The sequence below is a fragment of the Rhinopithecus roxellana genome, chromosome 11 (genome assembly GCF_007565055.1).
Source record: "Rhinopithecus roxellana isolate Shanxi Qingling chromosome 11, ASM756505v1, whole genome shotgun sequence".
Lineage (NCBI taxonomy): Eukaryota > Metazoa > Chordata > Mammalia > Primates > Cercopithecidae > Rhinopithecus > Rhinopithecus roxellana.
Genome location: NC_044559.1, coordinates 134,054,814 through 134,080,119, shown reverse-complemented (window position 1 = coordinate 134,080,119; position 25,306 = coordinate 134,054,814). Strand labels below are relative to the sequence as shown.

The window sequence follows — 25,306 nt, the reverse complement described above, 5'->3', positions numbered from 1 at the left end:
ATGGGAGGAGCAGCAGTAACACACAAGGAAGAGCTGCTGGAGCCCAGTCACTTCCTGAGCACCCACTGTGTGTCATGGTCTGCTGGGGAATCTTCACCGCCTGAGGCATGGTCTACAGCCTCAAGGGGCTGCCGACATTCCAGAATAATCACAGAGGGAACTGTAACCCAGTGATGCAAGTGCTCTGCAGCCATTAAGGAAAACAAAGCAAATACTTGGTACTTACGAAGTGTTTAGTGCCTGACCAAGAGTAGGTGCTATGTTATTAGCATCCTCATTCGCATCATCATCTATATGCACAGTTATGGACCAATCACCAAGATGTAGTTCTAAGTGAAAATATTGAACACAGAGCAATGTGCATAGCATGCTGTTAGTGTCACAGCAGGGTGGCATGTACCCATAATGCTCATATAGGCATGGATTTCCTGGGGAAAGAGACCCAGGAATGGGGTGTGGTGGCTGCCCTGGGAAGTTTGTCGGTACCTGGGCTCAGGGGCAGTGGGAGAGGCATGTGTGCCCCTCACACTTTTAACATCTGGAAAATTTGCCATGTCTCTGCTCATCATGTCTCTGACATTTTTTATGTTAGGAAAATAAAAACATGGCGGCGTTTGGGGCTGTTTCCTGCAGGGATTTTATCCAGGCTCCGGGGATGTAGGATATAGGGATAGCCCCTCCCATCCCAGGCTACACTGAGGTCTTCTGGATGAGAGTGGGCAGAGATCAGGGAGACAGGAGCCCTTGCCCCCTCCTCTCACATCATCGCCCTTCATGCTCTTGAGCCTCTTCCTTCTGGGTCCCACGCTTGTCCCTCTTCTCTACTCCCCAGCACACGTGTGTGCACACTCACACAATACGCCTCCTCCAGACCCCAGAAGCTATAGCCCATCAGAGGCTGGGGACAGTTGCTTCTCTAGGGTGTGGTCCTGGGGTCTCTCCCCTCCCATGACCCAGGGTCTCACCGCCTTTTCTCTCTGGTTTCTTCCTACTCTCCATACCTCTCCGGCTCCCTCTGTCTGTCTCCATATCCTTTGACTGACCGACTCCCACTGACAGAATTTGGTAAGTGAGCCTCGGAAGGGCAGGGGTTGGGCTTGGGGAGGGCTCATGGTGGGCACAGTGGGGAGGGGGCTTTGAAAAGGGCACAGCTCCTCCCTCCCCCACCCTCTCAGGCCCCCAGCTCTTGTGGTTGAGGGATCAAAGGTTCAGGGGAAGGAGAGGAGTTGGTGTCACCTGTTCAAAGCTGTCACACCCTGCTGGCTTCAGTTATTAGTGCCCCTTCAGGCATTTAATTGGTCCCTTCCATCTGACGGGACGCATTCCACAACAGGGAGCACTGCAACCTCCACAGCTCGACAGGCCCAGAGGAGCCTTGCCCCCACATCCCCTGGGGAGCTGCTTTGGGCTGAGGCCCTGGAGCCCGGCGGCTTGCCTGGACCCCAGAATTGGCAAGAGAGGGTTCAGGGAGCTCAGCTTCCACCTCTCCATCCAAACCTCTGTGCCAGGAACAGGACACAGGCCTGTCTCTAGCCTCTGAGAAAAGTCTAAATGCAGCAAGGGCATTTGCCAGTTTGCTAAAATGGGAAAAACCCAAGAGACTGATGAGTAAACATTAGCATGCATTCACTCCACAAGTGCATTTGAGCATCTCGGGGGCAGCCCCGGGGGCCCATGAATCTTGGGAACTCTCAGGCTTCACTGGGGGTATCATTTCCTGATCATTCCCCCTCTGCCCTGAGCGGGATGGGAACCAGCCTTTCAGGGAATATCCCCTTGGACCATGGAGAGTCTTTGGGGCCAGGGTGACCTGGCAGCCCCCTCTCACCAGGAACAGGTTTCCGAGAGGAGTCTCACAACATCCCCTAAGCAACCAAGAAGTGAGGGTAGGTTTCCCTTGCCAGCCACTGGTTCAGGAGAAAAGGGCCCATGTGCAGAGGTGCTGAGTTGGCCACTGGGCTAGGGGTGGGCTATGCACCATAAGCCAGAGCTTCTGCCTCTGGACTGACAGCCAAGGTCAGTGACCTACTAGGTACCTACAAGAGGGGTCAGGAGGAGGCTCTTACACATCACAGGCTACCTGCCCAGTGGAGTTTGGGGGTGCAGGTGATCCCCTTGCCCCAGTGCAGGCAGGAAAAGGAAGTAGAATCACTTTCTGAGCAGGCCAGACCTCAGGGGAGTCAGTAAGCTGAATCTCCCACCTTCAGCCACGTGGCCTCCTGCTGACCTGGAGACTTCAGTCACGTCACATGCTTTAAGTGAGGAGAGTCAGGTGGCATCTGAGGGGCTCTGTGAGCCACAGCCCTGGTTAGAATAATCAGAAACACCTGAACTTGAGTGAGGCACCCACCTCCCTGAAACGATGGGCTTGGACCTCCAGGACACAGGAGAACATGTGATAGGGGAGCCACCCTGTGCTCAGCCTGGGATCCAGGGCCCCGCTGCAACTGGCCACAGTGTGGGGTCCCTGGCAGTTCACGTTGCCACTCAGTCTCTGGGTTATTCCCATTTCACATGTCAGCAAACCAGTGTTCTCCCTGATGGACACGTTCCAGAGGAGGAGGGGAAGAACAGCATCTGCGTCCCTTGTGTCCCCTCCTGCCCTAGTCTGTTGTGGCTGCTTAACTGCTTCTCTTCCCTCCACTCCCCTCGCATCCTCTCTCCTCCTCCTTCTTCTTTCTTGCTGCTGGGTCTTGCAGCTGGCCGTTCCCTCCGCAGCTGGGGTCACTGGGGCAGAGAAAGGGAGCAGGAGATGGAAAGTGAACCAAACCACCTGGAGGGGACACTGTGGGCATCCGACAGCGCAAGGAAGGCAAAGAGAACCAGAGGAGGCTTCCAGAGGGCCTAGACATGGGCAGGTCATGGAGTCTTGGAGCTGCACTGGGAAAGCCCTGCTCTGTCCCAGCACCTCATCCACCACCCCAACGACAGCAGCTCACTCTCCAGGGGCCTCTGCTTCTCCATCTGGGTCTGGGCTTTGGCCACTGTGCCCTTCCTGACTGGCTTCTTCTGCACTCTTGACACAGGGCCTGAACAGCATGTTTGAGGTGTATCTGGTGGGGAACAACTCCCACCACTTCATCATCTCCCCGACTTCCGTCCAAGGGAAGGCGGACATTCGTATTCGGGTGGCCATCCCACTGGACTACGAGACCGTGGACCGCTATGACTTTGATGTAAGGCCACACTCACTGGCATTTTGGAGTGGGGTAGGGGTGGATTTCAGGGGAGGCAAGCGTAGGTTAGAAGATTGCCTTAGATCCCACCTTCCACTGCAGCCCATCTTCCCTTGTGGATCTGACTCAGACAAGCCCTCCAAGAGATGGCAGGGGCCGGGCTGAGCCTCCCTTTTCCAAGAAGGACAAGGATATGTCCAGGAATTAAGTGGAATTTTACCAGACTCCCATCAGGAGCTTCTGCAGCCCATATCCTGCCAGATCAGCCCCTGCTAGCTCCTCCTGCCCTAGCAGAATCAGCGGCCATCCCTAGAGCAATGACAGATGGGCTCGCAGTAGCACACAGCTGGGATGGGCAGAGACTCTAACAGGTGCTCTGGGCTGGGGCCGGCAAAGGCATGGATAGGACTTATAGGGACAAGGACTCTGGGAGGGGACATGTGGGAGCTTACCTGAGCCCCTGTTCTGCACACCCAGCTCTTTGCCAATGAGAGTGTGCCTGACCATGTGGGCTATGCCAAGGTGAAGATCACTCTCATCAATGAAAATGACAACCGGCCCATCTTCAGCCAGCCACTGTACAACATCAGCCTGTACGAGAACGTCACCGTGGGGACCTCTGTGCTGACAGTCTTGGTGAGTCCCCGCTCTCCCACAGGGCTACTGAGGTCTCCGGGGCCGACTGTGGTAATGCATCCAGAGGGATTTTGTCCAAGGGACCTGGGCAATCAGGGAAGGAGGCGCCCCCAAATCCCTGAGCTGTGTTTGTTGGTGTATTAAATAAAATTTCTGGATGCTTCAGGGTGGGGCTCCCTTGGTCTAAGCTGCGATATGGAAAACGAGCCAACCTGGGGGGGTGACGAGACTGGACTGAGTACACTGATTTTCTATCTTTCCCCGAGAGAGACTCAGTGAGGGTGGGCCAGGAGCCCTGGAAGCCCCCTCCAGTGGGCGGGAAGGTGCCGGTCATCTCTGAGAAGGGCGACCCTCTCCATGTGAGCATAGGCGCCAGAGAGGAACGGGCTCCTGGGGGATGCCTGGGCATCCCCAGCTGCCCATGGCTGGACTTGTCCTTTGACAGGGGGCCCTCCCAGTGTCATCTGTATCTGTCAGTACTCTTGTTTGCAAGGGACAGAAACCCTTAAGTAGTTCAAGCAAAAAAGGATCGGCTCACATAACTCAAAAGTACAAGTGATTTCAGGTCAGGCGCCGTGGCTCACACCTGTAATCCCAGCACATTGGGAAGCCGAGGTGGGCAGATCACTTGAGGTCAGGAGTTTGAGACCAGCCTGGCCAACACAGCAAAACCCCGTCTCTACTAAAAATACAAAAATTAGCCAGGTGTGGTGGCACATGCCTGTAGTCCCAGCTACTGGGGAGGCTGAGGCAGGAGAATGGCTTGAACCCAGGAGGTGGAGGTTGCAGTGAGCCGAGATTGTGTCACTGCACTCCAACCTGGGCGACATAACAAGACTCTGTCTCAAAAAAAAAAAAATTAAAAATAAAATAAAAAGTGCAAGTGATTTCAGGCATGGCTGCATCCAGGCACTCAGTTGAGCAGGGCTCGGTCTTCAACACCGGGTTCTGCTTTTTTGTATTGGCAAAGAAGGGCACCAGCACCTCTAGGCTGACTTCTTACCAATTTATCAACCCTAGTGGGAACAATTCTTTTGCAGTAATTCCAGCAGATTCCCATCGGCCGAGTTGGTTGGGCCATCCTGGAACCAATCGTGATTCTGGTATGCTGGGGAGGGATCACACTCCCCCTAGTGGACCCAGGGGTTGGGGTCAGTCCCGCCCGAAACACACTGGCTGAGAATCGGGGTGGGGCTTCTGTTCTAGACAAGGGATTGAATGCTAAGCAGATCCAAGTGGTAGATGTGTGCCACACAAGCTCAGAGTCTTGCCCATAGTCGGTGCTCAATAAATGTCATGGAGTTTAACTCACTGCTTTCTCCTCCCTGCACACCTGGGGCCCCCAGAGTCCTTGCTTCCATTTCTTGCTCCTTCCCCACTCCAAGCAGAGACACTGCCTGTGATACCAAGACCCCGCTCTGAAGTGTGTTTACTCTACAGACAGATGGTATGAAACTGCACTGAGCCCCCAGGCCCTTCCCATCTGACAGTTATTAATATTTCAAACAGATGTTTAGCTAGTCAGGCTGTCAGACAAAAACAATAATTCTGCGGCAGCTGTTTCCTCCAACCCCTGCATCTCTAGCTCATGATTCCTCCAGCTTTCATGAAGGTGCTCCCTGCAATAAATCACCAGGTGCTTGAGGCCCCCTGGACCCTCCTCCAGCCTCTCAGTGCCCAGCCAGAGAGCAAGTGCCAGAGGCTCTGGCCTTCTGGACCCAAAGTGTGTGTCTTTACCTACCACCCACCTTCGAAGGACTGGGTAAAGGGCAGCCAACAGCCTGTGCCTTGGAGGCCTCAGGGAGTGGAGGGGAGGCTCTGTGCCCTGCAGCTCTGGAACCATGCAGCAAAGAATTCTAGTGTCAGATCCAGGCTCAGTGGGTGTCAGGGGATTCCTCCCTGGCGTTCTTGCTTGGGACAGAGTTTCCTCACTTTGTAGTCCCAAGTTCCCATGGTCCTTGGAAAGGGATGGGGAAAACCTATGGAGCAGGGAGGAGATATGAAATGTGAGAAGAGGCATCCCTTGATCGGTGGTGCCAAGGACAGCTGTGTAAGGCCTAGTCCAGTTTGGGGCTGGCGCTGGGGAGCAGGCTCTGGTGAATGTGAGCCGAGCCCCTCATGCCAGGTTTTTCTCCAGAACTGGGTCAGCTGCTGGGCCTGAGCTCAGCCTCCGCTGTGAGTCGCTCGGAACCAGCAGATCCGGCCAGCCTCCCTGGGTTCCTGGCTTCCTTCATCCAAGCCTCACCCACCACCTTCTCAAGCTCCCAGCCCCAGGGTTTATGAAACCATGAAGGGTGAGGGCCCATTTCATCAGGTAACAGCTGTCACAGCAGGACTGTGTGCCTAAAGGAGTTCAGGCCCTGCAGGGGGACAGTGGGGATCCCACGTGCTGGCCTATCCATGCCACTCTTAGTGCCTTCACTTTCTCATCTGCAAAATGGGCCCCAGAGCTAGTAGTAACTAAACTGGAATTCTGTTCCTGTAAAGGGGATATAAAAACATCCTGGGTGACCCACCCAACCCCCTTCCTCTCCCAGTCTCCCCGAGGTGTTTCCTGGCCACACTCTCCACACCGCCCTGCCCTGCTCTTGGCCTCCCTCACCCGGCAGCTCTCTGCTCAGACCCGAGTCAGCCCAATCTCTCCACTCATCTGCCATAAGAGGGGCTGAAGTTATGGCTGCCTGCTCAGGCACTGTGAAATTCCTTCCCCCTGACCTTTTCTGGGATGTTATTAAAATGTTTCATGGGCAGTTGTGTCAGGAAAAAAATTATGAAGAAAAGGAAATGTTTTAATTTGCACTGAAGGCAGGAGCAGAGCGTACCCAGCCCCCATCCTGGTGTGGCCCTGCTTCAGTGGCTAGTCACCTGTCCTGGGGGAAGGTGGTCATTTAACATGACTTGAGGAAGCTGGCATAGGAAGGGCTGTCACCACCAGCCCAGGTGTCCTGGCAGGGGTGGAAGGGCCAGACTTTCTCACCTCCCAGCTCCCTGGACCTTACGGCCCCCAGTTACAGCAAAATGAGCTTCCACTGGTGGCAGGAAAAGAGTGGGGACACCCCCATGCACACAGTCTGTGCTGGCAGAACCCACACATACAAAAAGCCCACCTTCTGTATGTATATAGGGGTTTTGCATATCTGGAATACTGTATTTGCCATCCGAATTTGGTTGAAAAAAATATTGCATGTAAATGAACCCACACGGTTGAAACATGTGCTATTCAAGGGCCATCTGTATCTCTAACCTGTTAAGTAGGTGCTATTATTCTCACTTTACAGATGAGGAAACAGATGAGGCACGGGGAGTTAAGTAACTTGCTCAGGGCCGCAGGGCTAGTAAGTGACTAAACTGGATTCACACAGCGACTCCATTTCCCAAGCCACAAGCTCTTAACCACGAGGCCGCCCATCCAGAAGGTTCTATGTGGGACCACTGAGCCTAGTCCTTTCAGCAGCCTTCAGAGCTGAGGGTAAAGAGAGGAGCTGGATCACAAGGTCAGGAGATCGAGACCATCCTGGCTAACATGGTAAAACCCCGTCTCTACTAAAAAAATACAAAAAAACTAGCCAGGCGATGTGGCAGGCGCCTGTAGTCCCAGTTACTTGGGAGGCTGAGGCAGGAGAATGGCGTAAACCCGGGAGGCGGAGCTTGCAGAGCAAGATCCGGCCACTGCACTCCAGCCTGGGCGACAGAGCCAGACTCCGTCTCAAAAAAAAAAAAAAAGAGAGGAGCTGGAAAGTGCTGTCTGTGGTACCCGCGGGGACAGGTCCCAGGGTCGCTCCAGGCAGTGTGTTCTTAGGTGACACTCCAGACTTTTAGGGCCTGTGGCACCACCAGGTGAATTTTCACATCTCTGAGCCCTAAGCTGCTCCGGGGACAGAGCTGTGTGAGTGTTTTCATTGATGGAGAAACCGCTTCAGAGATACTCGAGCACTTTGCTCAGGGAAGCAGGAATACCAAGGCAGCCCAGAGCTGTCTCCGTTAGGAAAGGCTCTCTGGAAGGAGGGAGGGTTCAGGATGAATGTGCTCTGAAGGGTGATCACACAGAGGAAGGATGTGCGGGATGCATATGTGAATATGTGGGCAGGCATGTGAGGTATGCTTGTGGGATGTGTATGGGGGTGTGTGTAGGCAGGCATGTTTATTCGTGCCTGTGCATGTACATGTGTTTGCAGCTGTGTATACTCGGGGGTATGTGTATGTAATATACACGTGTGTGTGCTTGTTTGCCTGTGCACATGCATGTTACAACTACATGCATTTGGGTATGTGTGCACACTGTATGCACACGTGTACATGTGTGTGTACATGTATGTGCCTGTGCTGATGCATGGATGATGCTGGTGGCTCCCCATCCTCTAGGTTGTGTGGTTTGTTCTCTCTCATATCGCAGGCTGCTCTGTGATTCACGCCTTCTAGTCCTGCCTCCTGACCTGGCAATAGAAGTCAGATGAGAAGGCCAGGGAGTGTCTTACCCTGGGACGCTGCTAGGCTTGGGGCAGCCCTGCAGCCTGGCCAGTGTCTGGGGCCTGGCAGGGTTTGTGAGTGCTACTACTGGGCAGTACAAGAGGTACAAGAGTAATCTAATCATTTATTCATTCATTCATTCAATAAATGTTTGTTGAATACCTGCTATGTGCTAGGCACATGGCCCTGAGGACACATGGTGATGTGAGTCTTATAAAGTTCACAGTTGGCCAGGTGCGGTGGCTCATACCTGTAATCCCTGCACTTTGGGAGGCCAAGGCAGGCAGATCACGAGGTCAGGAGATCGAGACCATCCTGGCTAACATGGTGAAACCCTGTCTCTACTAAAAATACAAAAAAAAAAAAAAAAAAAATTAGCCTGGTGTGGTGGCTGGCGCCTGTAGTCCCAACTACTCAGGAGGCTGAGGCAGGAGAATGGCGTGAACCTGGGAGGCGGAGCTTGCAGTGAGCTGAGATCACACCACTGCACTCCAGCCTGGGCGACAGAGCAAGACTCTGTCTCAAAAATAAATAAATAAATAAATAAATAAATAAACAAATATAATAAAGTTTACAGTCTTCCAGGAAAGCTGAACTAAGTACGAAATGAATCTTTACATTGAGTATTACTTGCTGTGATGGAGAGATCAGGGAGCTACGAGAACCTCTAACAGGGTACCTGACCTAGCCTGGGGTCCAGGAAGGCTTCCCTAAGGAAGTGGCATTTGAGTAAGCATTAACTGGTGAAGGCAGATAGGGAATAACATTGGAGAAAAGAGGCTGGGAGCAGTGGCTCATGCCTGGAATCCCAACACTTTGGGAGACCAAGGCAAGTGGATCACTTGTGCCTAGGAGTTCAAGACCAGCCTGGGCAACATGGCAAAACCCCAACTCTGCACAAAAAGAAAAAAAAATGAGCCAGGTAGGGTGGCATACACCTTTAGTTCCAGCTACTGTGGAGGCTGAGTTGAGAGGATCACCTGAGCCCAGGAGGTTGAGACTTCAATGAGCCGTGATCCACTGTACTCCAGTGAGCCATGATCCACTGCACTCCAGCCTGGACAAGAGTGAGACCCTATCTCAAAAACAAAACAAAAAAACCCTGGAGGCGAGAACAGCATGTGCAAAGGCCCTGTGGCTGGAGTGCAGTGAGCGGCGTGTGTGATGTGCAGGGAAGTAGGGTCCTGCTCCTTTGAAGCACAAGAGGCTTGGCTATTTCTCTTCTTCCCAGATTGATACTCCCCGCAGTGTGCCCGTTGGGATGCTGTTCTGATAGTGGGAAAGGCCTATATCCAACTGTCCACACCCCTTTGCCTGTTCCATCCTTGTGACGGTGGCAGGTGTTTGGGAAAGAGCTGGCAGAGGTTGTACCTAGGATGTGCGAGGAGCCAGCCTGGCCTCCTGCAGCATGGGGCACATGTCCCTGTATTTGTTAGCTCCATGTCCTCTGGGCAGTGGAAGAGGTGAAGTGTGCTGAGGAAGGGTAGCAGTGCCCCTGAGCTCCAAGGCCTTCTCTCCCTTCTGCAGGGGGTGGGGCATGGCAGAAATAGGCAGAAGATGGACTTCAGACAAGACAGGCTTCTTCCCCAGTTGGAGGAAGCCAAGAAAGAAGGAGAGGCCCTGAAGAGTCCTGACTGGGCAGGTGTGGGGCCCCAGGACCAGCCTGTGGTTTGTTGAGCCGGTGGCTAGAGCTCCACCTCTCAGCTCCAGACAGACAGGACTGGCCGGAGGTGGCCAAAAAGCTTCCTCCTCTCTCATCTCCCTGCCCCCTCTTCCCAGCCCATCCTTGGGAGACTGGCAGCATCTTGGGCAGGGCCACAGCCATCCAGGGAGTCCCTGCAATCCTATCTTACTGTGAGCTGGTCACTTCTTCTCTGGGACTTGGCTTTCTTCCTATGAAACGGGAAAGTAGTACCTGCCCAGCCCGCAGTGCTGGACTGTCGGGAGACCCAGTGCAGTCTGTAAGTGGTGTAAATAGGTAAGTCTTACAGATGGCAGGAGTGGGTGTTTTCATCATTGGCCATCTGGGTCTCACCTGGCTGCCCACCACCCCTCCAGCCTGTGGACAAGCCCAGCTCTACCACAGTGGACCCTGGACAAGACACTGGGCCTCATTTTCCTCTTCTGTGAGCTGTGGGAGACAACCTGCTAGGTGCCTACCTTGGAGGATTGTTGTGAGAATCAAATGGAATGATTCATGAAGACACAGCACAGAGGCTGGCTAGGAACACACACTGGAAATGTCAGCAAGTCATGCCTGGCCTCCTGGCTGAGTCTCCAGGGAAACTGGGCCCTGGGCAGGGACACCACCCTTGGAGCTGTGGCCCTGCCTCAGGCAGCCAGGTGACCTTAGCTAGTCACTGAACCTCTGGGTCCCAATAAGATGACTGGGCCAGGGGCTGGTTCAGGCCCGTCTGGGTTGGTAAGGCTTTAATTCCAATTTGCACTGTCCAAGGAGAAAAAGGAGCCATTCTTGCTGTTTAGTTTCATGCCCAGCAACATGAACGAGCCACCCATCCTGCAAGGGTCCCCACCCAACCACTGTCCTCTAGAGCCTGTCTCCTGCCCTACCCCTCCTCTCTCAGCTCCCATCTGGAAGTCTCAGAAAGATTCCCAAGACTTCACTTCCCCCTCCTAGAGCTAACTGGCTGTTCCTCCTGGTCCAGCCTCCCTCCCTGCCACATCAGCAGATAGCTCTCCTGCATCAATGTCAGCCCCACTGCTGTTTGTCCCCATCTGTCCTTCCCCTCCCACCCACAGCATTGACCCCACAAGGAAAAGGTGGGTGTGATGTCATTGCCCTGGGCTGACCCTGGTGAAGGCAAGCTTCAAATGCAGCAGGCCTGTTCCACTAGCTGTAAGGCTGCAGGGCCTCTCCCCCTGCTCTGTGACTGCCAGGACACCCCCAGCCTTCAGGCTCAGAGATCACCCCTGTCCCTCCAGGCTGCTGAATCCAAGAAGTCTAACATGGGCCCTACTCAAGGTGCTGGAAACCTAATGACCCAGCCAGATGATCCAGGAAGGCCAGTTCACTGCCTGTCTTAGTCTTGGTGCTCCCTGGGGCAAACCCCAGCTCCTCCCTGGTCCCTTGGCCCCCAGCAGAAGAACATGTAGCTCTGTAACATCTGTGGAAGCCTCTCAGCTGTATCTACTACTGCAGGAGAGAACCTTGCTATAGGAGCAAGGCTTTGGAACCAGAGACCCAGCTTCAAATTCTGGCTCTGCTGTCTGCTGTCTCTGTGGCCCTGGGCAGGTGCTTAGCTGTGTCCTGACCCTCAGTCTCCAGAGTGTGCTGTGGAGAAAATAACAATAATATTTATCCCACAATGAAAAGAGATGGGGCATTTAAAACACTTTGTGTATTAGAAGGCACTGGGTAAATGGCAGGTGTGATTGCTAGAACAGTTATTGTTACTCTTATCCAGCTTGAAGGCTTGTTCTGTCTTATCTGGGAGTCCGTGGAGCTTCAGAGAGCTTTGTTATTTAAGCTTAGCTCTCTCAGTTCCTAGATTTTCTGCCTTTGGCTGTGACTTCCTGGACTCTGGGTCCTCTCAGTTGGTGCGTTGTTTGAGTTTTTGTCTGTGCCCAACCCTGGGAAGCCAGCACACAGACTCTAGCCTCAAGGGCCAGAACACGGAGAAAGGTTAAACAAGCTTGCAGGTGAGAACCAAGACTCTCCGGAGGGAGGCAGAGAATACATGCTACCAGGTGTGCTACCTGTGCAGTGGTCTGGGGACGTGGACTCAGAAGGGCCCCAAACTTGGTTGAATGCTCTGCTGTCACCATCTTGAAATTCTGGTAATTTCTGAACAGCGGGCCCTGCGTGCTCGTGTTGCTCTGGGCCCTGCAGCTTACGTGGCTTGCCCTGGCACAGGAGTTTATCATCCTCTGCCCAAATAAACTCAGTGCCTCTCCATGGTTTTCATCCATCCCTACATTCAGTTAACAGTCAGCAAAGGCTAAAGTGCTGGGAACTTCTGTTCCCACAGAGCTTGCTTCTGTTCTTATTGCTGCATAAGAAACCACCCAAACTTAGTGGCATAAAGCAACAGTCGTTTTTAAAACAAATGGCTCATGGCTTTGGTGGGTCAGGAATACAGAAAAGGTGCGGCAGGGAGGCCTTCTCTTTCCTTGGGATCTGAGGTGACTTGACCAGCTGGAGTCTGGAAAGAGAGGGCCTGGAGGATCCATTCTGATGGTGTTCTCACCCTGCCGTGCCTGTGCTCTGGGCTCATTCGGCTGAAGGGTGAGTACAGCTGGACTGTGGCCCGAGCACCTACATGTGGCCTCCGCACATGTCCCGGCATCTCCCAGCATGGGAGTTCTGAGCAGGTGCACCCCAGGGGAGGTCTCTGGGGGAGGAGTGTCCCAAGAGAGCCAGACAGAAGCTGCGTGGCCTTTTTCGACCCAGCCTCTAAGTCACACTGCATCATTTCTGCTGAATTCTGTTGGTTTTTAAGTCACCAGGGCAAGTCCAGCTTCAAGGGGAGAGGACAGATCTCCCCAGCTGTCAATGGGGAGAATGTCCAAGACTTTACACAAATGTAAATGTCACAGAGTCACTCAGAGATCACTTTTCCATACCACTTCTGAGCGGCCATGCATGAGCACAGTGCCGTGATTCCAGTTTCCCTTGCCTCCTCCTGGAGGGCACAGAAGGAAGCAGAAGAGCAGAAGAGAAGCCTGCAAATCCCATTTCCAGCCTTGGACAAGCTCTCAGTGACTGGGAAGGGAAAAGACAGTGATGCCTGCTACCCCAGGCATTCCCTGGCCAGTGGAGTTCAAGCCTTCTACACCTGGGTTGGCAATCAAGGCCTCCGCAGCCTGGCCCTGAGCTGCTCTCCAGCCCTTGCCCCCATGCCCCTCACACCCTTCTCTCCTGCCCACCCAGATCCTCAACACCCCTGCAACCCTCAGCATTTTCTTGCTATGGCGTTTTTGCTTGCTACTCACCTGCCTCTCTCTCCTTCCTATTTGAGACCATCAAAACCTACTGACCCTAAGGGCCAGTCCCCTTGGCAGCACCCCCACCTTAAAAAGCCCTCTCTTCCTGGTAACTGGCATGTGTCCCCTCTCTGGAATTCCTCTGCCTCTCCTCTGGGGCCCCAGCATGCTGTGTGTCTTGCTGTCTGCAGCTGTTCCCACCCCTGTACGAGGGCTCTCTGGCAGGTGTTCCTTCTTCCCCACGCCACTGAAAACCTTCCCCAGGCAGGTTCTCTCTATCTTGGGGGCCCCACCCCTGGTGTGTGCAACACAAAGTAGGCTGGACTCCTAGTTTTGTGTCTAGGGTGGTCTGGGGTATCTAGGGCAGCTGCTGGAGGAAGGGATATGGGCAGGAGAAGGTTAACAGGGGCCTCGTGAGGATACATGAAGCACAGAGAGGGTAAACTACATACACAAAACCACCCAGGCCGTTGGCAACCGAGATGTTTATCCAAGCCTGAAGCCTCATGATCCCACATTTCAAATGTGGGATTTGTGGGCAGATGATTCACATCTCCGTGCCATGCGCCTCCAACATCCCCTTGGGTGACAAGCATGTCACCGAGAAGACTGCCGGCCAGAGAACCCCAAGGCCTGGCTTCCAGGCCACTGACTTGCCGTGTAACTCTGTCCCATTCTCTCCCCTCTCCGGACCTTAATCTCCTGCTGAGTCCAAGGAAAAGATGGGCTGGAGGCCTTCCGAATGCCCTTCATAGGTCAGGCATCCCTGGGGATGCAGACCCCAGCCCAGGGACCCAGGTCAAGGGTAGGGAGGTGTAATGGCCACCAGCTTCGAGGATCCCCTGGGCCTCCTAGTCCTAATCAGAGCATGCAAGTCCAAAGTCAAGACTGAAATCTGCCCTGCCTTTCAGTCTGGCCCTGTAGACAGGTGGGCGGGAGCTGACCCTGCTTCCCTGGCTGCTGCTGGTCAGAGCCAGGTGCCCTGGGCCTTCCTGGCCCTCTGGGAGCCCCTGTGTCTCCTTGGATTGTCTGCTCTCCTCCTTCCCCTCCCAGAGCAGAACTATGCACTCTCTGGGACAAAGGGTGCCCTCCAGATGCAAATCCAGTGACTATTTAAGCCTGGAATGACAGTGGTGAGCCAGACAAGTTCCCTGTCTGTTCCAGGGGCAGGAGGCAGATGATGAACAAGGAAAATCGGAGCCAGTGGGGTGGGGATGAGCGATGTGGGGAAATAGGACTGGGCAGGGGCAGGGAGTGGCAGGGCTGGGGTTGCTACTGCATTGTTATATCAAGTGGTGCAGTAGGACAGGCTTCTCCTGGAAAGTGAGATGAAACAACCTGGAAGGAAGCCAGCAGGGATCCAGGTTGAAAATCCAGGAAAGAGTAACCCAGGTGAGGGATGCAGGTGAAAGGCTCTGAGCAAGAGCCTGGCTGGTGGATGTGCAGAGAGCAGGAGGGGCATAGAGGCCAGGAGGTGATGAGGCCTGGGAGCCCCTCCTGGGTAGCAAGTCTAGGAGAGCCCTGAGAATGGGTCTCCTCACCGCCCCTCAGTGGAGAATAGGCCTGGGGTAGGGGATGGATGGGACCGGGGTGGAAGCTGGAGACCCGCCCTGAGGCTACTGCAAGAAGCCAGGGAGGGATGAGGCTCCAACCTGCAGGTGGGGACAGTGGAAGTCCAGATCCCTCCTGCTGCTCCACCCTCCTCTCCCCACCCTTGCTGGAGTTGCTTCGCTCTTCTCCTTCCCAGGCCAGCAAGGTGCATGCGTCTCCATCTCCGCCTGACTGACTGCGCCGTCCCGAATATCAAGTGGAAAGGACTGCAAGTCAGGGCAGGGTTGGGGTCCTGCCTTAGCTTCCTACCTGCAGGTTGGCCTTGAGCCGGTGACTGAAGGGCTCTGGGTTTCCATTTTCTCCTCCATAAAATGGGAAGAGTAATTCCTATCTCAGCAATGCTGTGAAATAATGTACAGCCAGATCATAGGCCGGGGCCTGCCTACAGCAAGTGCTCCAAAAGCCTACCAATGCCTGCTGCGTCAGACCTCCAGGGTTCTCGATGGTTTTCTAGAGCAGTCGTCTCTCCCTGCTTCTGATAGCATCCATTCGACTTGATTCTACCATTGTATAAAGCTGATGACAAAAATTGCCAACATGAATTCTTAGTAAGCCTGGGAGATGATAACAGGGCCCAAGGGGCAGGCCCGGTCCACAGGCTTTAGCAAAACCAAGAGGACAAGCTGGTCAGAGCAGGGAAGACAGCCCTTGAGCCTCTGCCCGAGAATCATCAGAAGCTGGACTTCCAGAGCCTGCCCAGCCCTTCCAGCGCGTTGGACAGCAACCCCTGCCTGGTGTTCTCCCTCCCCACCCCTCCTGACACCCCCACCATTGGCATCTTAATTGATCTCATTGTTCTCAAACCCTTGAGACCTGAGACTCCAGCTGTGTTTAAACAGAACAAAATCTCTTCCAATTTCCCCACCGTTTAAAAGAAAATTGAATTCTTTATCTGCAGCCTGGGGAGGGGAAGAGGGAGTCTAAAGAGAGAGGGACACACACACACACACACACACACACACACACACACACAGTAAATAGTAGGTCTTTCCAGCCCTGCCCCCAAGCTGGCCTGGAAGGCCTCTGTGGACACACTCTCCCCGCATTTGGGGGTGTCTGCGGATGTACTTCTGGGCCCATTTAACTGGCACTTCTGTTCATCTCCCTCAGAGGGCCTGGGGTGGGAGCTGGAGGAGGCTGAGCTGGCTGTCAGTGATTGACGGGACCGAAGTTCCTCTGTCTGTCAGGCCTCAGGGCCCCTCACCTGTGTTTATCTCTTTAATCTAAATATCTGTCTGTGAAACCTAAATGGCATGGAGTGAGAGGTAGGACCGGGGTAGAGAGAGAGAAAGAGGAAGAGAGAGGGAGGGAGGAGAGAGTCACGAGATGGAGAGAGAGGGAAGAGAGAAAAAGAGAGAGAGAGAGAGAACGAGACAGAGAAAGAGAGACAGAGAGAGAGAGAGCACAGCAGGCTGTCGCCTTTCCTCCACTGCGGCTGGGGCGACCCCGCCTCTGCCTGGGAAGTGAATTATCCTGGACCTTGTGTATTTGTGTGAGGTCTGATGGTTTTCCGCTGATTGGTCATTCAACAAATTGATTTTTGGCAAATTGATTTAAGGCCTCACTGCCTGTTCCGCCTTTGAAGCACTCCACAGCCTCTGTCACCAGCACCTCCAGAATCTACCATCCTTGACCGAGCAGCTCTGTCTGCGGCTAACCTTTGCCCCTTTGCCAAAACAAGAGGATGCTGTGTTCACCTCAGGCCTGGTGAAGCAGCGGTGTGAGCTTAGTGAATGCCAGACATTTTACAGGGCCTTCCCTGTCTCTTCTCTACCCACTGTGTAGAAGAAGCCGAGACCCGGAGAGGTGAGTGGCCTGTCCCAGGCCAGCCAGTTAGTGAGCAGCCAAGCTGGGATTCAGACCCCAGATGGTCTGACTCCAAAGCCCCTGACTTCCCCTCCATTTGCCAGTCACCCTCAGGGCTAACCTCCCAAGCTGGGCTCCAGCCTTTTGGAGTCGGCCGTCTCCAGAGTCCAGGGAAAGTGGACTTGCAAGGTGGGAGCCGCTTACTCCCTGGGTGACCTTGAGCAGGTCCATGGCTCCAGGGGCCTCAGCGTCCTCATCTGGAAAAGGAAGGGATTCTGCTGGACTGCTCTCTAAGACCCCTTGTTCCAACAACACGTGACTGTGCCTGTAGACAGTCACCTCCAGCACAGAGAGCCCGTGACGCCCTGTGCTCTGCGCCTGTCAGAAGTCACCCTTCAGTAGGTTCGCTGCTGATTGTTCCTGCTCAGACGATCGCTCAGAGAACACCAGAGCGAAGAAAATGGACCCCCTGGGCCAGGGGACAATGGGCAGCTGTACCAGTGGCCAGGGCCAGAATGAGTTTGTAAATGCTGCAGACCAAATGCCCATTCAGAGTCCACCAGTGCCATGAGCTAGGAAGGTTGTGAGCCCTGGAACTCAGGTGACAGGGAAGAGAGGGGAGAGAGTGACAGAAGCAGCCACTGGGAACTGGGCATGCGAGTTTGTCCAGGGAACATTTGGGAGAAAGCCTAGAGCAGGTGGGTGGAGGCCCCACAGAGTTTTAGGGAGAGGTTGAGCTGGGCCTGTGGGTTTGAGGTGGCTTAATCTCCCTCTGTAATCTCTGTAGTGGGGGTAGTAGCTGTGGTTCCTACCAGCTTGTTTCTGGAGTGGCTTAAAGTTCCATATGCCTGTCATAAAAATGACATTTAACTTCATAACCCAGGACACATACTCACATGGACACTTATCTCCAGCAAAGCAGTACTTTCTGAATACATGTAATAATACACTCTAGTGTTTTCTGATTTAATTCTGCTAGATTTCATTTTCTAAGTGCTAACCATGAACCACTAGATTGATTTCATGACCAACTAATGGATAGATGTTCAACTAAACTAAGTTTGAACTTCTCTAGAAGGAGCCTTCTCTGCTTCACCATCTGATGAGGAGGAGGAAGGTAGTATCCACTTTGTTTCAACTTTGTTTCTCCAGTGTTCCAGTGTTCACTACAGGCAGCAAAGGGATAAAGACCCCGTCCTCCAGACTTAGACCACCCAGGTTTACTCTGACTCAGCCATTTCTTTTCTTTTCTTTCCTTTTTTTTGGGGGGGCGGATGGAGTCTCCCTGTCTTGCCAGGCTAGAGTGCAGTGGCGTGATCATGGCTCACTGCAACTTTCGACTCCCTGGTACAAGCGATTCTCCTGCCTCAACCTCCTAACTGGAATTACAGGTGCGTGCCACCACACCCAGCTAAATTTTGTATTTTTGGTAGAGATGGGTTTTCACCATGTTGGCCAGGATGATCTCAATCTCCTGGCTTCGTGATCTGCCCCCCTCAGCCTCCCAAAGTGCTGGGATTACGGGAGTGAGCCACTGCGCCTGGCCTGACTCAGCCATTTCTGAGCTATGATTTTGAATAGGTTACTTGTATCAGCAATGAGCCAGTACAGCCACCAGCAACAGAGACCCCAAAAACAGTTGTGTAAATATGATCAAGCTGTATTTTTCTCCCATGTAAAAGCAGTATACAGGTGAGCAGCCTTGGGCGGCTCCTTTGGCTCTTTTCTCCACCATCCCTAGGGTGTGTTCCTCATCTTCACGGTCCCAGGTGGTTGCCAGAACTCCAGCCATCACATCTGTCTCTCAAGCTACAGGATGGAGGAAGTGAAAAAGGGAACCTTCCCTCCCTTTTGAGGATACTTCCTGGAAGTACTCTGCAAACTTCTGCTTTCATCTCACTTCACTGGTCAAAATTTCATCTCATGTGGCTGTGCTTGGCTGCAAAGTCGGCTGGGAAATGTAGCATTTTAGCTAGGTAGCATTGTGTCCACCTTAAACAAAAAATCAGTTTCTGTTAATTTGTGAAAGTTAGGGAAGGCATGGCTGTTTAGTCTCTGCCAGGTCACCTCTGTGTGCCTCCATTTCCTCTTTTGGAAGTGGGGGTGATGATAGTTCATTATAGAATTATGTGGGCTTGAGAGAAATCATACATGTAAAGTGCTTAGCCCAGTGCCTGACACAGACCAGGTGCTAATCAAATGATGGGTACTAATATTGAGGGCCTGGTGCCAAGCTGCGCTCCTGTCACGTGTGTTATCGAAGCCTCATGACAACCTGGTGAGGTCGAAATTAGCCTCCCCATTTTATAGATGAGAGCACTGAGATTCAGAGAAGGTAGCTCTGTGTCAGACCGCACCCCCATGGAAGGGCAGAATGGAGGCACGAACCCCCTGGTCTCCAAGATGCCAAAATTCTTTCCCTTAACCATGGGGCAGTGCAGCCTCCTCATGGAGACTGAACTGCTCCCTGAGAGCCTGGCAAAACTGAGGGGCTGAGATATGATGAGTCAGAAACTGAACTCCATTAGCCGACATCCAAGCTGAACCCAGGCCCAGCGCTCTCTCTGCCGGGCCAGCCTCCTGCAGAAGAATCCCACCCCCCCACCTAAAAGGAGAACAAAGCCAGGACAAAAGAGCCCTTTAGGCTTCCCCTGTGTCGCCACCTACAAACTGGCAGTCAGAAGATTCAGGCGTTTCACTCACTGAATGACCTCAGGCCAGCCCCTTTTCTCTGAACGCCTCCATTTCTCCGTCTGCAAAATGGGGAGGATGTTACTGTGCCCTCTCCACCTCCCGGGGACGTTTTTAAAACAGTGAGGCCAGAGTGTTTTGGATTCCTCGGGAAGCAAATAAATGAGACAGGTGGCTCTTCTCTCAGTGGGTTTCTCCAGCCTGCATTAGGACATTCTGACAACTGAGGCAGGGTAGGCAGAGGAGTCAGGAAACCCAAATGTCCGGGGACTGGGAGTGAGGGCTGCTTCTTGGCCATGGGTGCTCCTAGTGTACCCCTCCCACCGTGCGCGCCTCATCCCACCCAGTGTGCCCCCTCGCACCCTGCGCGCACACACAGAACCCAGCTGCACCATCATGGTGCGGCCCTGGGCTGCATGGGCCCAGGTGAGTGAGGGGCTGGGCCCGCAGCCCTCTGCTGGTCTCAGAGATCATGGGTGATTTATACTTCCTGCGTGGGACTTTGACCTTAATTTCTTCTGGCAGCGTGGGGCTGTAAAATTCATCAGGGACCTGCGGGTGGAGTGACGGAGATGTCAGGCGGGCAATCGTGTGGGTATTTAATTTATCAGATGTGTGGCTTGCCATTTAGGGAGACAACACAAGAATGTGGAATCAATATGGTTCATTAGCGAGCCGCATGTGCCGGCCCAATCAGCGCCCGCCAGTGACAGGCGTAGGGGGTGTCCTGCCAGGCACCAAGTCACCTTGGAGTGAGGACATGTCCCTGGAGCATAGGCATTGACCAGCCCCCACCCAGGTACCTCTCTCCACCTTCCCACTAGACTGGGGGCTGCCTGACACCTTCGTATCCCACAGGGCAGGGGAGAGGAAGGAGGATGTGAGACTTATGTCTTGTGGTGGGGACATTGGGAAGATGCTGTCATGGTGGGAGGCGTCGTTACCGGCCCAGGTTTCACTGCACCCCCAGGGGGTTGACTGGGCTGTCTGCCCCCTTCTCTCATTTCCTCAGCTCATAAGGTCCCGCTTAACTGAGCCTCAGACACGGTGTCTCTCCCCACATCTCTCAGGCACTTCCCCTTTTCCTCTTCTATCACATCATCCCAACTTAATAACTGGCCCCAGAAAGGGCCCAAGTCCCTTCTGATTGTGAGCATCTTGCTCCCCTGTCCCTTCCCTGGATACCGCCTGTATCTATTATCTAGGGTGCCACCAGCTGAGTGGTTTAAAACTACAGAAATGTATTCTCTTGCAGCTGTGGAGTCAGAAATCTGAAATGGAGGGGCTGGCAGGGCTGTCCTTCCTCCTCAGGCTGAGCGGGGAATCCTCTCTGGCCTTTCCCAGCTGGAGGCTCCAGGCGTTCAGGGCCTGTGCTGAAGGACTCCAGTCTCTGCATGCGTCTTCTCTGTGCCTCTCCTCTGGATGTCGTTATGAGGCCACTTGTCACTGGATTTATGGCCTGCCCAAATAACCCAGGATGGACTTCTCTCAAAATCTTCCACATAATTCTTTTTTCAAACTCCCCTTTTCTCAATAAGGTCACATTCGTGGGTCCCAGAGGTTAGGACATGGGTCTATCTTTTGGGAGGTCACCATTCAACCCATTACACACCCTTGAAGATGTCTTAAGTAGTGACAGGGACATGTTGATAAGGACGTGAAGGGCTGGCCATGGGGACCTGACATTCTTCCAATGCCAGCTTTCATATTTTCTCTCTGTGCCCCGAGCCGTCTCTGAACCACCCACCCTGGACTGCAGCCTCCTTGGGCTTCTCCCTCAGTTCCCCACTGGGAATGCTGTCTCCCCTGCATCTCAAGGCCCTGCCTCTCTTTCTGGCTGCAGCTCCGCTCTGCCTCCTCCAGGAAGCCCTGACTGACTCATGGTCCCTGGATTCTTCTCGGCCCTTGCCTCCCTTACCACTCCCTGTCTACACCATCCTTGGACTTTTAACCTCTGGCCTTGCTGGGTCTTTTTTCTTGCACTGTGGGGGAACTGTGGCTTCAGGCATGTTGATTAACCTCTCAGAGCCTCACTTTCCTAGTCCATAAAATGAAGATAGTATTAGTACCTGTCTCATAGTGAAGTTAAATGTGTCAGTACATGTACATTTCTTAGAATAATGCCTGGAACCCAGTAAGAATTAAATCAGTGAGCTATTACTACTATTTTTGCAGTTATTGTCGGCCAATTTCTTTGCCTATATAATGGAATGTGACCCCTGTGTTTCTGGTTGTTTTAAGGATTAGGAAATTAGCCAAGCATGGTGGTGGGCACCTGTAATCCCAGCTACTCTGGAGGCTAAGGCACAAGCATGGTGGTGGGCACTTGTAATCCCAGCTACTCTGGAGGCTAAGGCACGAGAGTTGCTTGAACCCAGGAGGCGGAGGTTGCAGTGAGCCAAGATCGCGCCACTGCACTCCAGCCTGGGCGACAGAGTAAAACTCTGTCTCAAAAAAAAAAAAACAAAAAAACATAGGATTAGGAACGGGTTGTGTGAAGTGCCTTGCACAGTGCCAGGTCCACAGACGGCACTCAGCAAGGGAATGACCTTAGTTATCCCTGTGCCTCTGAGGGGAGCCCCACACCCCTCCTCCAGGGATCTCCCCAGCAAGAGGCCCCAGGGACCACCAGGTGGTGCCAGGCACTCGGCACAGGCGGCCACCGGCCGCCCTGACACCTTTGACATACCGTAATTGCTTCCCCCACTATGACTCATTTAAGCACAGAGCTGCTGGCCAGAGCAATTTGCGCCCCATCAATTTTTATTTCCAGGTTTTAAAATAAAATAAAGGGAAATAAAGAAGAAGGTGGGGAAGCCCAAGAACAACACCAGCGTCTGTGATAACAAACAAGCCGAGGGCCTCATACCTCAAGAGCACCGATCAGCCTCCACCCCGGGCTGGGCCTGGCTTCCCCTAGGGCACCCCTCCTGCAGGGCTTAGCACCACTTCCCCTCCACCTCCACAGACCCGCTGCTGGCACAGGACAAGCAGGTGGGAGGGCTGGGCTGGGAGGGTGCTCAGCAGGAGCACGTTTGCAGAGGGCTGGACAAAGAGAGCTCTTAGAACTGGAAGTGGAAATAATAATACTAGTTCCACTTAGAAAGTGGCTCCTGTGTGCCGGGCACAGAGCTGAAGTGCCTATGTGCATGACCTTCCTTAATCCTCACAATAATTCCCTGAGGTGGGTGCTCTTATTACCTCCATTTTACAGATAGGAAAACTGAGGCTCAGAGCAGATGTTCCTGTGGTTACTCCTTCTGTTCTTCCTTTGATCTCCTCCCCCTTCCCCCTCCTCCCTCCTCTCCCCTCTTCCTTCTCCTCCTGCCTTGATTGCTTCTTTTCTCTCCTCCTCCCTCTCCCCTCCCCGTCTTCCTTTATCTCTTCCCCAGCCCCCATCATCATCTTTCTGATGTCCTTTCCTCCCTGGAAGTCCATCTACTCAGGATTAAGATCCTTAGCTCATCTGCTAAAAAAAGATCCTCATAAGTCATCAGATACCTCATTTATTCTTTCATCTATTTAGCTGATATTTGTTGAGGGCTTCCTGTGTGTCAGGACCTGGATGGGTGCTGGAGATCCCTGGGGAACAAGATAGACTCAGTTCTTGCCCTCATAAAGCTTATATTCTAGTGGGGACGGGGGAAGCCCAGTCAATATTCACCCAGGCGCTCTTACCAAAACCATGACCTTCTCCCACCACACCTATCCACTGGCAAGAACCATCAGCTCCAGATTCCAAACATACCTGGAGTCCAGCCACGTCCAGCTAGACTTCTCTGACCACCCTGGTCCAAGCCCCCACTGCCTCCCACTACCCCGTGTGACTGCCTTAACTGCCTCATCTCGGAGCCTCTGTTCTTGCCCTGGAGTTGTAGTCAGAGTTTGCTTTTACAAATGCCAGTGCTTTGCAAACGTAGATCGGAGTCTGTCCACTGAGGTCGCAGGAAAGAGAAGGAGCAGCAACCTAGAGATCTAGGGAAGAGTGACCTAGCAGAGGGACCTGTGGGTGCAAAGGGTGTGAGGCTGCAGCCACTTGGCCTGTTAGGAACCTAGCGACTGTCTGAGAGACAGGAGCAGAAGGCAGTGTGTGGGCAAGGTGAGGAGGCTGCTGGAGGATGGACGCTGGCGCCAGGACAGCCAGGAGCAGGCATCGCAGAGAAGGCATATGCAGCATGCTGGCCAGCCCCAGTGTCTTATGCGATGTCCCATGTGCACACAGGGCAGAACCCAGGTCCTACCCCCGAGCTCAGTGGGATTTCCACGACTTTGCACCTGGCCACAAATCCCTTTAGAGGCTTTTTGTGCCTGGTCTTGCACTGCACCCCCCCAGAGAGAAGCTCATTTCTCACCCTCAAGGAGCAGAGAGTCCAGCAGGATAGCAAGGATGCATTACCACAAGTTCCACCTGCAACTGGTTATTGGAAAGACTGATTGAGAGATATTCTGAGGCTTCCTCTGCAGTCAATGCTGTGATCCATTAGGAATGTCTACCATTGGCACTGGTGATGGAGTGGTGGCTGTCTAGCCTAGGTCCACAATGGAACAAAAGGGAGGGAAGGTCCCCTTCCCTTTCTCTGCAGGCCTCACGACCAGTCAGGTCCCCATCCTGTCCTCACTGCCCACCTGCTTGGTCCCTCCTACCCAAACAGTGCTTTGAGCCTCCAGCTAAGCCCCCCTTCACAGTAGCACCCTCTTGTTCTAAGGCCTCCCACATGCTCAGAAGGCCCAGAGCAGGCATGAGAGCCTTTTCCTATGATCACAGTCCCCCAACATCTCCCCTCTACCCCACCGCTCACTCCCCTGGTGCCATTGCCAACCCAGGACATGTACCCTCTTATGCCTCACACAAAGTGCAGTGGGAGCCATTTTCCTTAGAGCACCCATCATTTCCTTTTCTCCTGGGTGCGTGGCCACCCCCAGGAATGCCATAAAGGCACTCAGAGAGCAGCTTCCCACCACACTTCCGCCTTGCCCATCTAACACCCACCGTGCTCCCATCTGTCCAGCCCTGGCTTCCTTTTCAGATTAAATCACTTCCTTCTCAGATTAACTCACTGAGACGAGAGGGGAAAACCGAGGCACCAAGCATTTTCCTAGAAGTGTAGGGCAGACTGGATGGTATTTCCTGGCCATTGGCTTCTAACTCACACACCAGAGAGAAGCTGGAACCCTTGTCCATAGCACTAGGGGAGGGGAGGAAAAAGGGCCTCAGGGGCCCCAGCAGGCATGTGGAGGCCACCCCGGCCTCTGGGCTACCGGGTGCCTGCAGCAGAATCCTCCTGCCTCCTGCCAGCCACTCCAGCCCCCCAGAGCTTACAAGAGTGCAGTTAATCTCATACAGTTTAAGGACTTATTCAGAGGGGCTCAGTGAATGATGAATGAGGAAAGCATTACCAGCGAAGCACTGGGGCTCCGCAGAGCTGTTTAAAAATGCATTCTCCCATGTAAATTTCTGCTCCATCAATCCTTATGACATGTCAAACATTGCTATTGTTTCCTGAACAAATTGTACCGCGTGCCCTTCTCTGCAGATTTGTGCATGGGAGCAGAACTGCTCGCCGGCACCGGCCGCCTGCCTCTGTTGCTGGGACCCAGGGCTGCTGCGGAGGCAGCTGGGCCCGCCTTGCTTCAGAGCAGAAGCCCGGTGTGGGGCATTCCTGTGAGGGTGCGTGCGTGACTGGAGTGTGGGCGCTGGTGGAGAGTGATTGAGTGCGTGCCTGCCAGCCTGTGGCCTGCAGGGACAGACACCCAGGTGTCTAGGGAGGGGGTGTGGAGGAGACCACAGGGGCTGAGACTGGGCTGGGGACAAGTAGGGATGCTGCTTGAGGCAGAGAAAGAGAGAGAGAGAGAGAGAGAGAGTGTGTGTGTGTGTGTGTGTGTGTGAGGGGTGGAGGTGTGGGAGACCTCTGAGTAGAGTCTACCTGAGCCAGACAGAGAAAAAGAAAGTTTCCAGGAGAGTGTACGGGGGGTAC

General features: G+C 53.6%; 1 protein-coding gene across 1 annotated transcript in view; it reads left to right on the top strand.

Moving 5' to 3' along the window:
• Nucleotides 1-25,306, top strand: part of CDH23 (cadherin related 23) — a 427,857-nt gene that overhangs the window by 254,666 nt on the left and 147,885 nt on the right. Inside the window, exons 12-14 of the mRNA XM_030941290.1 lie at nt 1,060-1,065; nt 3,027-3,176; nt 3,654-3,812. Of these exons, the coding sequence (XP_030797150.1) occupies nt 1,060-1,065; nt 3,027-3,176; nt 3,654-3,812 (315 nt within the window). The remainder of the gene's footprint in view (nt 1-1,059; nt 1,066-3,026; nt 3,177-3,653; nt 3,813-25,306) is intronic.